This window comes from Eptatretus burgeri, chromosome 8, assembly GCF_056783735.1.
Source record: "Eptatretus burgeri isolate ZD-2024b chromosome 8, Ebu_testis_v1, whole genome shotgun sequence".
In the NCBI taxonomy this organism is placed as follows: Eukaryota; Metazoa; Chordata; class Myxini; order Myxiniformes; family Myxinidae; genus Eptatretus; species Eptatretus burgeri.
In genome coordinates this window covers 104,583,807-104,600,841 of record NC_140968.1, presented here as the reverse complement: position 1 = coordinate 104,600,841, position 17,035 = coordinate 104,583,807, and the positions used below count along the sequence as shown (strand labels likewise).

Below are 17,035 nucleotides of genomic sequence, written 5' to 3'. Positions count from 1 at the left end.
TTCTGTATTACTGCTACCACTCCTACTACGACAATTATTCTCACCTTTTTGTGAGGCCAGCTGGGGAATGCTTTTGGCACGTCTTTCTTGAATCGGCTGGTCAGTCCTGACGTTCAACTGAAGGTGATTTGGGCAGGAGTTTGTAATTTGTTTAGGGTTCTGGTGATTAGTCGTCTATTCTTTGTGAAGGACACAGTGGGATTTTTAACATGCACCAATAAATGCTCGCAGATGGGATGCTCATCCTGAATGGGACACACGTTGATGCTCCATCCTGAATGTGAAACACCAAGATGAGAGTTTATACAGCTAGGTTGAACCCAGGTTAGACAGCTCAGAGGGGAGTGTGCGTAGTGCATACCTATTGTCCATGGATAACTCACCTTGTCTAACGAACAACGACGTGACTATTATTACCTCTGCCACCGAAGGTGAAGGTGGTGATGTTTTCACCCCTTTCTGTCTGTTTGTTACTTGGTGACAAAGTTTTTTTTCGCCAAGTATGTTGGTCTGTCGCGTTTGTCTGTTTGTCGCACGATTTATGGCCAGTTTTCAAGCAATCGGTCTGAAATTTTTTGTGTATGTAGGTGACCGGCCAAGGACAGCAATGCTTAATTTTGGTGAATATCTGAATCCGGATCCGGATCCGGATCCGAGAATATTTAAGTGATTCTTCACAATTGAGAGAGGGCCAAAAACGATACATAGCATGACATCTCAAAACAATAACACCAAATTTCTGAACCGTTTGTCGTATTAACATGTTTTTCAAATTACCGAGCCAACGATCGCACGATGATTGCCAGTTGTTTATAAAGAATAATGTTAATGCACATCTCGATATATCTCTAATGCAATATTGTATTTTTTTTACACTTTCGAAAATCGAAGATTTTTCAAGTATAATGGTTGGTCTTGTGCGTCATTCTGTTGGGTGGTCACTAGACTACCCTTATTCTCAGGTTTTCCATCTGTCTGTATGTCTGTATGTTTGTTTTATGTAATGGACAGCTCTGGAGGCAAGAGGAGTCAAAGGATTTTGATGAAACTTGACTGGTGGGTTCATTCCAGGACCTAGTTGTATGATTTTGAGCACCGTCGCTATGGACGCCACCGTTGTCGAGCAACGGGACTGAAATTTTTGAAAAAATCCGAAAAAAAACACCGAAAATAAAAAATCGCCTTCCGCACTTTTATGCACACTATGATCAACTTCTTTGTCAAAAATTTTCAGCCCGATCCGTCAAAAACTGTGACTAGTATGCAATTATATTACTATATGCTTTCACCCCAACGTTCGCGTTGGGATCCCCTAACGTAGGGTTGGGAATCGAGCACAAATGATGAATGGACAGTTGCTCGTCATGTTCCTATATGGAACAACGAACGGCAAAAATGCCATCTGATGTGTTCTCTTATCTACATATTTCAAATTTGCCTTAGTCTAGCGACCACCCATGTCTGGTCACCTACCGGCTTGTCTGTCTGTCTGTTTGTATGTCAGTCGTCTTCAGGTCACAATTCTAAACCGATCTTCACGAAACTTCACCACCTGGTAGAGTTCGTCATAAGCAAGAAGCCTATTGTTTTTGAGGTCAAAAGGTCAACATAGGCCAAAGGTCAACAACTTTGTCAAATTTATAAAATCCTCAATTTTCATCCGATTGAGTAGAAATTTGAAAAAGATTTGCATATCTGGTCACTGATACCAACGAACAAGTATTTTTGAGGTCAACATCGGCCAAAAGGTCAACATTGGCTGAATTTCCAAAATTATCAATTTTCATCCCATTGACGTGAAATTTGAAGAGAATTTGCATATCAGGTCATTGAATTCAACGAACAATTATTTTCGGTAAAATTTGTTTTATTGATTTCACAAGTATCATGCGATGCATGACATCTTTCTTGTTTTATTTGTTTATTGAAAGCTACTCAAGGTTGTAAGCTATTTCAAGGTTTTTGAGTTCTATACAGTACTGTAATCGGTAATCGTTAATCGGCACTCACACTGACCCCAATCAGCCGATGCTGATTACCAACAAAGTGCCGATTTCGGCCTGTGCCGATGACCGGTACCGATATCAGCCCAGCACTATCTTACTATAATTCACCGTCTGTCCGTCTGTCTGTTCCCAGGTACCGCAAAAACGGCTGAACTGATCGCAACCATTTTTTGGGTGTGTAATCCTGGGACCCCTTGGAGTAAAATAGGCATAAATATAATAACGACCCCCTTGATGGCTCCCATAGCAAGTGGGTGCTTCCAGTTATAGTAATACAAGCTATACCCCCAAGTAACATACACAACCTAGTGTTTTTGAACATGCTTATTCATACCTGTTTCACTGTAAACACAACAAACAATCTCGTTCTTCTCAAACACAACAATTAATGAGTCCAATGATCGAACTCTTGAGAGAACTTTCGACAGTTCCTCAGAATTCTCTCAGACGGTTCAGCCATGTTTACACTTTGTGCAATTAAGGCCTAAGTCACATTTGCCACGGCGGCCGTGCGGTCTCCAAAATCTACGGCCACTAGCAATTATACGGCGGCCGCAGTATTTCCATGGTCACACAATGTAGCAGTCACATATGTTTTTATTTTTCGGGGAGCCGCACGGCATATTTATAAATTGTGGAGACAGAAAACGTGGGGGTGCCGTACGATCTTTGATTTGATGTCGCACGGTGACCTTCAGGGGGCCCTGCGGCGGCCATAGAATTTTCAAGCCAGACGCAAGGTAGCCTCAAGGTGCCCGCAAGGCGACCACAGGGGGGCCCTAAGGCGAACGTGCGTCCAGACGGACGGGAACGAATGGGTTAAATTTTTTAATTTTTTTTTACCATTTTTTTCTTCAGCTTGTCGAATTGCTACGGCAAACGTAGAAATGAAAAAAGTTATAACTCCGCGTTATAATTCCACGGCGACCCCTACGGCCTGTAAAAGATAGCCAAACGGCGTAGGGCCACCCTGAGGCCACCGCAGAAACTCTGCGGCCGCCGCACGTTTCTGTCAATTCAGAGGGCGTACGGCCGCCGTATCCTCGCCGTAGAGCAAATGTGACTTAGGCCTTCGCAGGGGGGTATAGTGGGCAGAGTAACAGGCAGAGTAGAGGGCGGAGTCGATGGCGTTGTAGTGGGTAGTGTAGCAGGTGGTTTCAAGGGAGGTGATTTTCAGGTCCATACACTACAGGGACTTTCATAAACGAAAGCAGGGGATTTGAAGGAGGTGGGTTTGGTGTGGATTAACGGGGGTAGAAAAGATTGTTGTTTTGGATAGGGGAAGATAAGAGATGGTACTGAACAGTTGTTTTGAAGACCTGGAGGAAAGAGTGGGATTGAAAAGAGTGTGGGAGTTTGTTCCAAATGTGAGAGAAAAGAGGAATGAAAGAGTGAAGGTGAGCAGTGATTCTTAATTTTGGTAGTTTTACCAGAAGGGGGTTGCTGACGGACCTTGAGTGCCCTGCGGAAATATTGGAGGGACATATCACAGACAGAGAAGGGAGGGCAAGGCCGGAGAGGAGAAGGTAGAAGAAAGAAAGACGATTGACTTGCCTGTGTTGAGAGAGTGAGAGACCCAAAGACTTAGCCTCATCGTGGGAGATACCAATGACCCAAAACGACTTGGTTTCCACAGCGTGAAGCCGAGAAAGGTGAGAGGCGGGAGCACCAGCCCAGAAGGGAGAACAGTACTCCATTAGGCTGCAGACAAAAGCTTTGTACATGATCAGGAGCTCACGTGTGCAAAGGAAGGACTTTGCACGATGGAGGATGCCCAGTCGGCGACTGGCTTTGGAGGCCAGATTAGAAATGTAGCTTTCCCAGGAAAGATCATGGCAGATAGTGCGACCCAGAAGCTTGAATGAAAGGACTTCTTCCAGAGGGTTGTTGAGAAAGTAGATGGGGGGGGGGGAGTGGGCGTATTCCAGATGGTCTGTTCGGAGAGACATCGTGAGAGCGTGAGATTTTTCAGGATTGAAAGACATGTTCCACGTGTTGGACTAGCTTGTGGTTTTATCCAGATCTGCAGAGAGTGAAGAGGCTGCTGCTTGCTGATCTGAGGGATGACATGACAGAGGGCATGGCAGAGGCTGGAGTCATCAGCAAAGAGATAAAGAGGATTTTCCAGAGAGTCGGAGAGATCATTGATGAAAACCAGAAAAAGACCAGGGCCCAGAACGCTGCCTTGAAGAACTCCAGCCTGGACAGGAAGAGGGGATGACAGAACTCCATTTAGGGCCACACGTTGGCTGCAACTGGAAAGGAAGTCTGTGAGCCATGAGTGGAGATTACCTTGGATACCATAGGAAGAGAGTTTGGTGAGCAGGGTGGGGTGACAGACTGTATCAAAAGCACACGATATGTCGAGGGAGATGGCTCTGATTTCATGTCCGGCATTGAGGACCTCCATCCATTATTGGGAAAGCAGGAGCAGCAAGTCCAGGGTCGAGTGACCTGGTCTGAATCCAAATTGATGATTGGATATCAGGCTATTTGAAAAGAGGAAGGATTTAATGCCAGAAGTGAAGATGGATTCCATAACCTTGCTGAGGATTGGAAGAAGCCCGATTGGTCTGTAGTTGCAGGGATCTGTTTTTACACCGTTTTATGCAGAGCAGTAATGTTTTCTGATTTCCAAGCAGATGGCAGATAACCGTAAGCAAATGAGGGGGTGAGTCGAATCGAGAGAGGGTGAGCAAGAGCAGCAGAGAAAGGTTTTTAGGACACGTGGGCTGATGCCGTCTGGACCGGTTTGCAGAATCTGAGTCGAGGTTTGACAGCAAGCTCTCCACCTTGTCAGGGGAAAAGGACACAGAGTCCAACGACAGTTGGGTGCGAATGGGTCTGGTGGGTACAGAAAGTGATGGATTTGAGACAAAAGATTTAGAAGCAAACATGGAGTTTAGGCATTCAGCGTTTTCATGTGTGGTATCAGCTATGCAGCCATTTCAGGTAAGATAGGGGGATGCAGGGGGAACATACACCAGAAACAGACTTAACTAGACGCCACCAGGATTTTGATGAGGGCGACAGGTTTACGAGTTCAGACTTGAGATTCGAAAGATGTTGTTTCCCGGCTCTCCTGAGGGTAGATACACACTTGTTCCGAGCTTTGTGTAAGGAACTGAGATAACCTTCAGTTGGATTTGCCTTCCGTGGGGCGGAGGCAAGTTGTTTCAAGACACCTGCCTCACCACAAGCTTCAGTCAGTAAGAATTAAATTGCATGAAATCAGACTTTTTCTACATTTTTACACATTGTTATACACAACTTCCAAATGAAAAACCAAATTCCACAAATTTCAGAATATTCATGAAAAATACAAAACTAGAATATCTTAGTTGGATAAGAGTTCATCTCCCTGAGTTAATACTTGGTGGAAGCACATTTGACAGCAATTACAGCTGTGAGTCTGTTGGGATATGTCTCATCCAACTTTACACACCTTGATTGGGCAACATTTGCCCATTCTTCTGTACAAAACTGTTCAAGCTCAGTGAAGTTGCATGGGGAGCGTCGATGGACAGCAATCTTCAAATCATGCCACAGATTTTTGATTGGATTTCGGTCGGGGCTCTGACTGGGACACTCAAGGACATTTATATTTTTGTTCCTTAGCCACTCCAGTGTAGCTTTGGCTGTGGTTTTCGCATCATTGTCAAGCTGAAAGGTGAACTTCCATCCCAATTTCAGCTTTCTTGGAGAGGGCGGCAGGTTTTCCTCTTGGATTTTTCTGTATTTTGCTCCATCCATTTTCCCTTCTATCCTGACACCTGACTCAGTCCCTGCTGATGAGAAACCTCCCCATAACATGATGCTGCCACCACCATGCTTCACAGTAGGGATGGTGTTCTTTGGGTGATGTGCTGTGTTGGGTTTGTGGAAAACGTAATGTTTTGCATTTAGGCCAAAAAGTTCCATCTTGGTTTGGTTTGACCACAAAACGTTTTGCCACATGTCTTCAGAATCTCTGGAGTGTTTTTTTGCCTTCATCAAACAGGACTTAGATGGGCTTTTTTTTTAGTAATGGCTTTCTTCTTGCCACCTTACTTTACAGGCCAGACTTGTGGAGTGCTTGAGATATTGTTATCACATGCACACAGTCTTTAACATAAAGGCCCACCACTCTTTCAAAGTTGCCATTGGCCTCTTGCTGGCCTCTCTGATCAGTCTCCACCTTGCTTGGTCATCCAGTTTGGAGGGACGTCCTGATCTAGGCAGTGTCTTGGTGGTACCACACATCTTCCACTTCTTAGTAATTGTCTTGACTGTGCTCCAAAGGATATTCAAGGCCTTTGAAATATTTTTATACCCATCCCCTGATCTGTGCCTTTCCACAACTTTATCCCAGAGGTCTTTTGAAAGCTCCTTGGTGCTCATGGTTAAGTCTTTGGTGTGAAATGCACTACCCAGGAGAGGAAACTTGCAGGAACAGCTGATTTTATTCTGAAATAATGAGAATCACTACAATTTAATAAAGGTGGAGGCCAATTAACTTGGTTTGTGATTTTGAAGGTGATTGTTTACACCTGAGCTTATTTGCAATTGCTATTTTAAGGGGGGTGGACACAGACATGAATAAGTAGGGAAACATTAACTTTTGGATTGTCTTGTTTTTATGTGCACCATACAGGGGGTGGTGGGTGGTAATTATTAGTTAAGGATTATGGTTATAAGGAAATTGTGCAATTTAACCTCATTATAAACATCTACCAGGGGCACTGGAGACAGTACGAAAGGAGAAGTGGAGATATGAACGCCTCCAGGTGTGGTGCGTTGCCTGGGTGGTTGGGTGTGTGAGATTAGGCTCCTCCAGGAGCCTATTGGGTGGTTGGGTGTGTGAGAGTGGATTGTGTTAGTTTGAGGAGAAAAAAGGTTCTGAGGACACCAAATTGTGAGGAGAGCTTTCTCTGAGGGTTAGTTTTCATGCCTCTGTTAGTTTTCATTGTTCCTCGCCCCATTCGTCATCCCTGGATCCTGCCGTGTGCCATTACAGTCTGTTTGTTTCCCCATCATCTGCTCACTTTATAATTGCCTGCTCATGCACCAGCAGCTGAGTCCCCCGGTTTTGTCCCTTACCCCATCGGTGATTAAATCTGGAGTGAGGCGACTTAGATGTTTTTTGGATTCGTTTTTACCTCACTTTGTATAATTAACTATTCCTCCGCCACTGAAGGTGAAGGAGGTTATGTTTTCACCCCATCTTTTTTGGGTGGTCGCTAGACTACCGTTATTCTCAGGTTTTCCGTCTGTCTGTTTGTTTGTATGTAATGGACAGCTCTGGAGGCCAGAGGAGTCAACCAATTTTGATGAAACTTGACTGGTAGGTTCATACCAGGATCTAGTTCTATGATTTTGAGCACCGTTGCTATGGACACCACCGTTGCCTAGCAACGGGACTTTGAAATTTTTGAAAAAATCCAAATTTTTTTCGAAAATCACAAATTGGCTTCCGAGCTTTTATGCGCACTATAATCAACCTCTTTGTCAAAAATTTTCAGCCCGATCCGTCAAAAACTGTATGACTAGTATGCAATTATGTTGCGACCACCCATGTCGCCTACCGGCTTGTCTGTCTGTGTGCAGGATATCTCAAAAGGTTGTGGACGGATTTGGATGAAACTTGGTGTACAGGTTGGGTGTGTGACCACGACAAATTGTTTCGATTTTGGTGAAGATCCAAATTATTTAATTTTTTTAAGTGATTCTTCACCATTATGTAACATGAGGTAGTGCTCAAAAACGATTATATAGCACGAGTTAGTTTCAAAAAGTTATTGTGCCCGATATATGTTCTCGTGGATCAGGTATTATGTGGCAGAGGTATGTTATCTACCGAGTGCCCTTCTAGTTTATTAATTGTATTTCTTTCCTTCCCTCCCAACACGCCATTGTATTCCTTTCATCGGAACAATGTTCCCCTGGTTGGTTCTATTCCGGAAAATAAACCCATTGGTTTTAAGAAAAGCTTGAGGTTCTCGTGTCTCTCCTCCAAACCACACACATAGACTCAATCATTTGGAGCACCTCCACAGGAGTTAAAACTGTTCCGCACATCCTGGAATTTTAACCATTGACACCTGTATGTATGTATGTATGTATATTTGGCAAACGTTAACACACTCAGCAGTAAAATTTAAAATTCTTTATTAAAAGCCTGACGTTTCAAGAACAAGCTAGTTCTCTTCCTCAGAGGCATCAAGAACGGTGTGGTGGTGGCACCGTTGAGCTCCATTGGGGACGGCCTGCATCGTGGATTGGTCCAAGTCCGCACCAATCGCAGGGATCTGTGCATTCAAAGTATTCTGCTGCTTTTTGTTGACGTAATTTATTGTGTGGTGATTTGTATGTGCGGGATATGCAAGTCTATGTTGCGGTTGATGGAGTTTTCACAGGAGTACCAGGCCTTCATAATCTCGCCGTTCACTGTGTGTGTGTGTGTGTGTGTGTGTGTGTGTGTGTGTGTGTGTGTGTGTGTGTGTGTGTGTGTGTGTGTGTGTGTGTGTGTGTGTGTGTGTGTGTCACATTCAAGGACAGCCCTGTGTTATCGCCCCACAGCTTCGGTTAGCCGTGTGGATAAGCGTTTGGATGTTTGGACAACTCACTTGGCTTCACAATCTTCACATGGTATCTTATCGATGACGTTCTTTCTGTCAAATTTGTTCACATGGGTCCTCAGGCTTTGACAGCTGTGCTTGTTAGGATGTTCTTGGTTGGTGGGTGATGTTAACATTGTACTGATGTTGTACGTGGTTGTGGTTTCAGAAGCGTGCTGTATGTATGGAAGTGCCACCATGTGTGTTGATCTGGCTGCACTGTTGCTGCTGTGGTTGGGTTTCTGGCGACAAGATTTGATGAATGTATTTGGGAAGTGGTGGTGTTTTGCATGGCCGACTAAGCTGCAGCAACAACTTATTTTGTGACAGGTGGGATGGCCACTTCGGTAATCCAATACTTTGTCCATGTGGGTGGGTTTACAATACACTTGCGAGTGTAACTTGGCATTTCTGTCCCTGGACAGTTGTACATCCAGGAATGGTAGAGACCCAGCTTGTTCTATCTCACATGTGAACTGTGTTGCTGCCCATGTTAAGTTGGTATCACATGAATCTTTGAATCGTTGTGAGCAATTCTTGGTTTATTGTTATGCTTCAACACAACTCAGTTGGCACCAAGACAATGAAAACTCCGAAAATTATATTTCCATGAATACGTGTTGGTCATTGTAACTCTTCTGAAATGTTCAACTCCCCCCCCCACCCCCGCCTGGCTGACAAACCCAACCCCCACCCAAACTCCACAGAAATGAGATACTCGGGACCAGGCACCGTGCAGTTCATCGAGGAGGCTGGGCCAGTGAGGGTCCTACCTGGCAAGTTGACCATCCTCGCTGAGCCTGGCACCCTGGAGTGTGTGCAGGTGTGTACATTACGTAAACACCACATTTCCCCTTGTCCAAGTAGCCCTTGCTAATCACATCGTTCAGGAAAACATATGTTTAGGTTCATGTTTATGAAAAATTTTCCTCTCAAATTAAATCTTTCATCATTATTTGGAAACAAAAACAAAAGGATAAAATAAAATGTTCTGTCTCAAACTATTAGGTTTGCAGGATATCCGAGAGGTACGCACACTCTCCTGTGAGCTATCTCTCCTGGGTTTGAATCCTAACCCAGCTATGACCTCTCATCCTGGTGTTTCCAAGACAGGGTGATGCCTATATGTATCACAAAAACATTTATATATTTTGTATTTCTGAGTCCTTTGTTTACTTTGGTCCAACAAATGGAGGTGTATCGTCGAGGATTTGAAACCCAAAGGAGGAAGAGGTATATAATTCTGCCACGTTTGCATAATCTGTAGTTGACCCATTTAATTTTGCAATGTCATGTACTTGTGCATTTCTGTTAAAAAAAAAAACAAATGAGCCTCCCGTCTCTGGTCATTATAGTCCATCAGCACCTCGAAATAGTATACCACGAGTGGTTCTATAAAAGTCAACTGCAAAGTCAATTGAATTTACATGGAGGAACAATGCGTTGGATTTCATGAGGACCTTGTTCACGTGCTGCTTACAGGTTACAATACTCAACCCAATGGACAAGCATTCCGAGGACCTCAAACTGGCAACCTTTCCCGCACCAGAGATGACCTCCATCTTAAGTGAAAAGCTCTCCAATGGTCTACGTGTGTCTGGCTTGGATGCACCAGCTGCATATGCAGCAGCAATGGCCTCACTCACTTATGACAACCACCAACACAACCCCAACCCGACAGATCGCATCATAAACATCAGAACCTTGCACAGAGGTAAGATTCTATGATATTGATAGATTCCAAAGAGCAACCCAGTTCATTTGGTGGAAACCCTCGGATCAAACCCCCTATACGATATTAAACACCAGACTTTTCTAAAACAACCGAAAATCCACACGACTGAAGATGGCGTCCATTAACACTGACCCCTCTGAGATAGGGTATAAGACCTGCACGGATTCCATTGTTTATGTTACTTGTCCCTGCATTCACTTAATCCTAAGGTTCACCCAAAGGAAACTGAACTTGCAACATGGAAGGCAAAAAGGCAGGAAAACGTGTCATAGTTAAAATTGGGTTTGTTAAAAGAAATACGGGGGATAAGGGTGGACAAGACGCCATTAATAAAATGGACGAAGCAAGTCGTTGACAAACACAAGGAGGGATGAGGGGGCATGCAATCCTATCGACAAAGAGAAAAATAATCCACTATGGCACCAAAAATAAAATACCGGGACTCACAATAATGGGGAGTGAGCAAAGGCTTGGGCAAGGTACGAGCTGATTGTGGGTCCGGTATGGCCCATGCAGGCTGGTGTGGCACAGAGCGAGAGGATGGCGATGAGGTCATCAAGGTGAATGTGAGGGATTGGGAAGCGGCATTTCCTTTTCCAACGCAGTCCTGCTCTACACGCCGATAAAGAAAAGAGGATGGCAATGAGGAGCGGTATGACAATGAGAGGTGGCCAAACAAAAACAGAGGAGAGGGAAGCTGCCTCTGCAAATATTCCAGCTCCAACCAATGTGCTCTGCTCAGTCACGGCCCTCGTAAGCCTCGTAAACCATATCTTTTGATGTTGTTCCATCACAATCCCACAACAAAAGTAAAATGTCAAAAGATATGGTGATGGTAATCCAGAAGAGGATTGTGGTGTTGTTGTGTGGTGTCGTAATGTGGTGTCGTAATGTGGTGTCATTCTTGCCTTGTTTGGTTGTTTTATTGAGATTTCATCCCTCTATGTTTTTACATTTTTAGCTCGCCTGTTCGAAGAACAGAGAGCTATGGCGATACCCCCGGCGTGAGCGTCAGCGTCAGCGTGAGCGTGAAAGTGTTAAAGTTTTTGGTGCAAGTTATTTTTTCCTTTCTAATGTTTTTATGTACCACACTATTTTTATACGCCCGATATATATATATATATATATATATATATATATATATATATATATATATATATATATATATATATATATATATATCTATCGGGGCGTATAGTGTGATACTGGTCATCCGTCTGTCTGTCTGTCTGTCTGTCCGTCCATCCATCCGTTCCTATCCACACTCTAACTCCCAAAGTTTTCAACTTTCACATTTCATATTTGGTACATAGGTACAAACTGTGGAGACGTTGTGTCGTGACATACGTTCGTCATCTAAAGTGGTTGCCATGGCAACCAGGATGCTGTTTTCCATCCATTCCTGTCCGCACTCTAACTCCCAAAGTTTTCAACTTTCACGTTTCATATTTGGTACATAGGAACAGACTGTGGAGAGGGTGTGTCGCGACATACGTTCGTCATCTAAAGTGGTTGCCATGGCAACCAGGATGCTGTTTTCCATGTCGTAGCACAATTCTGTATTTACCTTCTTGTTCGGGCGTATATTGTGCTGACTTGCGCTCTTGTTACTGATTCCAATATACAAATACATATATTGCTTTAAAATTATTTCGATCGGACTTCACTGCAATGCTTTATAAAAAATATTAATTAATTATTAGACAAGTCTTTTAAAAACGATAAATGTATAAACAGGCGAGCATTGGGTGGCTTTGACACCAACTCTGGTTATCCTTGCCAGAGGAGAGGGTATTGTATTTGGGTCCGTTTGTCTGTCTGTCGTTTGTTTGTTTGTCCGCACATATCTGCAACCGCATGTCAGATTGAGGTGAAATTTTCACCACAGGAGTGACTACTCATGCAGAATGATTTATTGATAATTATGACGTCATAGGTCATGTAATGTGGCAGCCATGTTGGAAAAACGGAAAAACTTTGGACCTCTATCTCTGAAACCGCACCAAAGAAAAAATTGAAACTTGGCACACGGCAAGTCCTCCTCACGGGGAATGAGTTTGATTTTTATGATGTCATTGCTGCCTTCGTTTTGACATCATAATTGCACGTGTAGAATGCCACATCCAGTCAGTATGAAAATTTTTGAGGGTCGCCTATGTATAAAATTGTCTACAGAAAAAGAAATCGATGATGTCATCGGTCACATGATTTGTCAGTCATTTTGTTGTTTTTTGAAACCTTCAAAAATCTTCTTCTCTGAAATGGCTGAACATATCGAGGTGGAACTTTACACATATGACCGCCTATCCGTGATGAACAAAACATTCACACATAGGGTGTCGGTGGTCACATTGTTGGGCAGCCATATTGGATTTACCCGAAAACCCATAAAAAAATCTTCTCCAGAACGGCTGGACAGATCGAGGGGAAATTTCACACAAATGTTCCCCAAGCCTTGGGGATACCTGGGTATTCACGAATAATTGATGTCACATGGTTGGCAGCCATATTGGATTAGGTGAAAATCTTAAAAAAAAATTATTTATGTTGAATCACTTCATCAATTGATGTGAAACTTCACAGTTGTGGTCTAATGGTGATGGGGGGAATATATGTTTAAAACTCCAACCTCATGAGACACGTCATGGTCTGACAGCCAGAATTAATTAATTTTTTTTAATCTGGGTTCTCTGATTTTTGTTTTTTTGGAATGAGGTTCACATGGCTGTGCTTGGATGGGTTTGAGGATTAAGGAGTAACAGCTGAAATGTGAATCCTATCCAGGTTCCTCTTGATGACTTCATCTTTGCTTTTTGCTTGTTTTGGTTCCTTCTGATGACTCCAATGCAGGACTTTACCTATTTTCTCTTGCATTTGATTTGAATTGAATTTATTTTAATCGCATTCTGAATTAAATTGAATAATAATAAACATCATGGGTCAGGGTTAGGTGTCCCATCAAAGCGGGACGTCTTGGTACCCGTTCATCACTGCCAGTAGTTATGAAGTGGAAGTTCTAGTTATGTCTGTTATTAATTACACAACACACCAGTACACAAACACCACACAAAATATACTACACAGAACTACACAATCACCGCACAAAACAAGTCCTGGCAAGGGTCTGCAATCTCTGATTGCTCTTTTTGTTGTTTAAAAATGTTTTTTTCTTTCTTGTCGTAAAGCCATGTACCAAGTTTCAGCTGAAAATGTAAAAGGGTACGGAAAAAAAAGTCTGAAAAACCACAGGTGGGATGGACAGCCAGAAGGATGATGGACAGATGGAGAATAAACCTATAGTCTCCTCTGGTGGAACCCATAGGGGATGAATAACAGGGACATGTGCTTTCTCCCTTCCCTTGTTCTCCCATTGCCCATTAATTATAATTTATTGAACCTGTTCTCACCTTTGGAGTGTTGGCCTTGTACGCAGTTCGTTAATTGGCACGATCACCATGGCGCGAGTAAACTCACGGTCATTTGGGAATTGGCGAGTTCTCGTTGGGAGGCTTGACAAAAGATCATGGTGCAGTTACCCAAGGTCCATTGCTTGGACCCCAATCCGACTTAAACGGAGAACCTTTCGCAGCAGCAGATCTCTTTCCGAGTTTCTGTAAGTCGGAAACTGAAAAGATCTGTTCTGCTTTCCCCACCGGACAGTGTATGCTTTCTACAGACAACCCGTCGCTAAATTGGGGATCGTCCGGGAGGAGGGTTTCACCGAGAGTCCACCCAGCGAGTTAGTGAATACCACTATATGCTATATAGTGGTATTCACTATCTTGTAAGCAATATACTATGTGAATGTGATGTGTCCAAATTACACCAATACACTTGTTACCTTCGCCAGAGGTGAAGGTATTGCATTCAGGTCATTTGTTGGTTTGCTTGTCTGTCTGCACAATGTGTTAATGTAGGCCAAAAATGCCACCTGGTGGTAGCCAGTATTACACTTTATTTTGTTTTTTTTTTCAACCAAGTACTGCTATAAAGTGTGTTCAAGTGGGATGCGAATACGTCGATAAAGTATGGACAATTAGAAGGTAAGTACGTTTATCAAGTACGTACAATAAAAGCACACAAGTCATGGTGAGGCTCTGCAATCTCTCATTGCTGATTCTTGTGTAATTTACAGAGTAAAGACAAATCATGTAAATAGCCAGGATTGATTAATATTTCCAACGTGATTTTCCTGATACAGGGAAGAGCAGAAGTACGGGTGCTGAGCTCAACATCACTGTGTGGATCAAATCGGTCAACCACTCACCTTTCTTCGATCATGGACCCCTGAACGTGCTCTACACGGTGGAAAATGCCAACAAGTGGAGCCAGATACCCCACACAGTCCTCGCTATGTTTGGTAGGTCACAGTAGCTCAAGCGGAAACTAACACCAAACTGGAGATCTTAGGAATGAACTAATTTTTCATTATCCTTCCTATAAGTAATGGACAGGTGTTTGTTTTTGTGTGTTTGTCGTGCTACTCTTACAGTTCTGGGCTGACTAAATCCAGACTAACTACATCTGATCAGCATGACACCAATTGGTACATAGGGGTGTCTTTTTCTTTGCCGGTGGTCTTGGTGATCTTTCTGTCTTCTACCGCCGGTAAAAGAGGTGGTAGAAAACAGAAAGACCACCGACCTGCTGACGGTGAAAGAATGAGAGACCCAAAGACTCAGTTTCATCGAAACTCGAATCGATTTCGAAGCAAACACAGAGTTTAGGCTTTCAGCTTTTTCATGTGCGGTGTCAGCTGTGTGGCCATTTGAGGTAAGGGAGGGGATGGAGGGGGAACATTCACCAGAAATAGACTTAACCAGAAGCCACCAGAATATTGAGGAATGAGACAGGTTTAAGAGTTCAGACTTGAGATTGGAAAGATGTTGTTTCCTGGCTCTCCTAAGGGTAGACACACATGTTCCAAGCCTTGTGGAAGGAACTGAGATTGCCTTCAATGGGATTTGCCTTCCATGAGGAAAAGGCAAGTTGTTTCAGGACAACTGCCTTGCCACAGGCTTCAGTGTACCATGGAGCAGGAGGAAGGGGAGGACAACTGAAGACAAGATGGGATAAGTCTGCGCATGAGAGAAAGGAAATTTCTTTGAAAGAATTCCCAGGATGAGTTGATGTTGGAGGAAGTAGAGACGGGAGACCAGTCTAGAAGTTTGATGGGTGCTTGAAGTCCCTGCCAGTTAGCCTGAGTGAATGACACACTCATCGGCGCTGAGGTGATTCTCCAATAACAGCCAGAGAGATGTCAACTTTGACAAGCACGTGGTCAGATGAACCGAATGGAGCAAAAGAAGAACAGATATTTTCTGAGAAATTTGTCAAAATCAAATCCAGAAGAGATGGAGTACCATTGTCTGAGATCCGGGTCGGGAAGTTGACAGATTGTGTCAGTCCCACTGAGTCGCAGAAATCCTTTGTTGAAGTGCCATGGCAGGTGAGAGAGGTACCCACACCTAGCCAACTGGCAGGATGACAATTTAAATCACCACATATGAGGAAGAGAAAGTTGGAATGAGATGATAGGAGTTGGTCCATGTTTTTGGCGAGCGAGATGCAAGTGAAGTCATAACTGTTTGGTGGATGGTACAACACACATAGTGTGGGTGTGGAGGAGTGAGGGCATTGCATGGAGAGTGAGGAATAGAGATTTTGATAAAGAGAGCAACTCTACCACCAGGACGAGGCAAAGGTCTCTCATCCCAGAGGAGGGAGTAACCAGGGAGAGAAACTAAGGAGTCAGAGATGTCTTGAAGGAGGAAAGTTTCTGTTAAGCAGATTATGTCTGTTTTGTCAGTGGCAACCTGGTTGGAGAGATCAGTCAGTTTAGAGCGAAGGCCTCGGATGTTTGATGTCCACACTGTGAAGGAAGAGGGAGGGGAGGAGGCTTTGGGTGCAGGGGAGGGTTGGGGGAGGGTAAGACGAGGGAGGTGAGGTGGAGGTAGGGAGAGTTGTTGACAGTATGTAGGAGATTGCAGAAGACCTTTTTGTATATTGGAATGGAAGAATACATTATTCACAGAATATATACTCGGCAAACTGTCTTCAAATAGCAAATTACAGGCTCATGAATTTATTCAGGATTAAAGTTGCATACAAAGTTATTCATTGGGGACCATAATGTCCTTCTTACGTCTGTGGAGAACATTGAATTGTTGGTCTGCCTTAGACATCAGTTTGATGAAGTGGGCTACATGAGAATGGGGTGTGAGGGATCCTGAGAGCTCCAGGGGCTCTGGAACTGCTCCTTTTCCAGGAGTTGGAAAGATAAGTTGATGGGGGTGGAGGCCACAGAGTGAGAGTATGGGATTTTCCTGTGTTGAAAGATATGCTCCAGGTAGCTGACCACCAACTCTTACTTTCTATATTTGCAGAATGGATGTTGTGGGGTCTGCCACTAATAACTGTAGTGCACTGTTCTGCACAGGGCCAGATGATGTCCAAAATCTACTGAAGATTATCCAAAGAAGTGATGAGGTCAATAATGGAAACAGGTATATGGTCAGTCCTGAAATGCTGCCTTGTGGGACACCAACCTCGAGGACATCTTGAGACAGAATGTCATTGAGAAATTCGCACATTATTATTGCAGAAAAATCTGATCATGATTCAAGGATGGGTCATCTTAATTCCATTAGCGGACAGCCGACTCAGGCCTAGGTCACATTTGCCACGGCGGCCGTGGG

General features: G+C 43.7%; 1 protein-coding gene across 4 annotated transcripts in view; it reads left to right on the top strand.

Moving 5' to 3' along the window:
• LOC147022477 (uncharacterized) overlaps window positions 1–17,035 on the top strand; it is a 124,374-nt gene that overhangs the window by 25,542 nt on the left and 81,797 nt on the right. For all 4 annotated transcript variants that reach the window (XM_085893385.1, XM_085893388.1, XM_085893386.1 and 1 more), the window contains exons 3-5: window positions 9,310–9,425; window positions 10,085–10,316; window positions 14,539–14,697. In XM_085893385.1, the coding sequence (XP_085749511.1) occupies window positions 9,310–9,425; window positions 10,085–10,316; window positions 14,539–14,697 (507 nt within the window). The remainder of the gene's footprint in view (window positions 1–9,309; window positions 9,426–10,084; window positions 10,317–14,538; window positions 14,698–17,035) is intronic.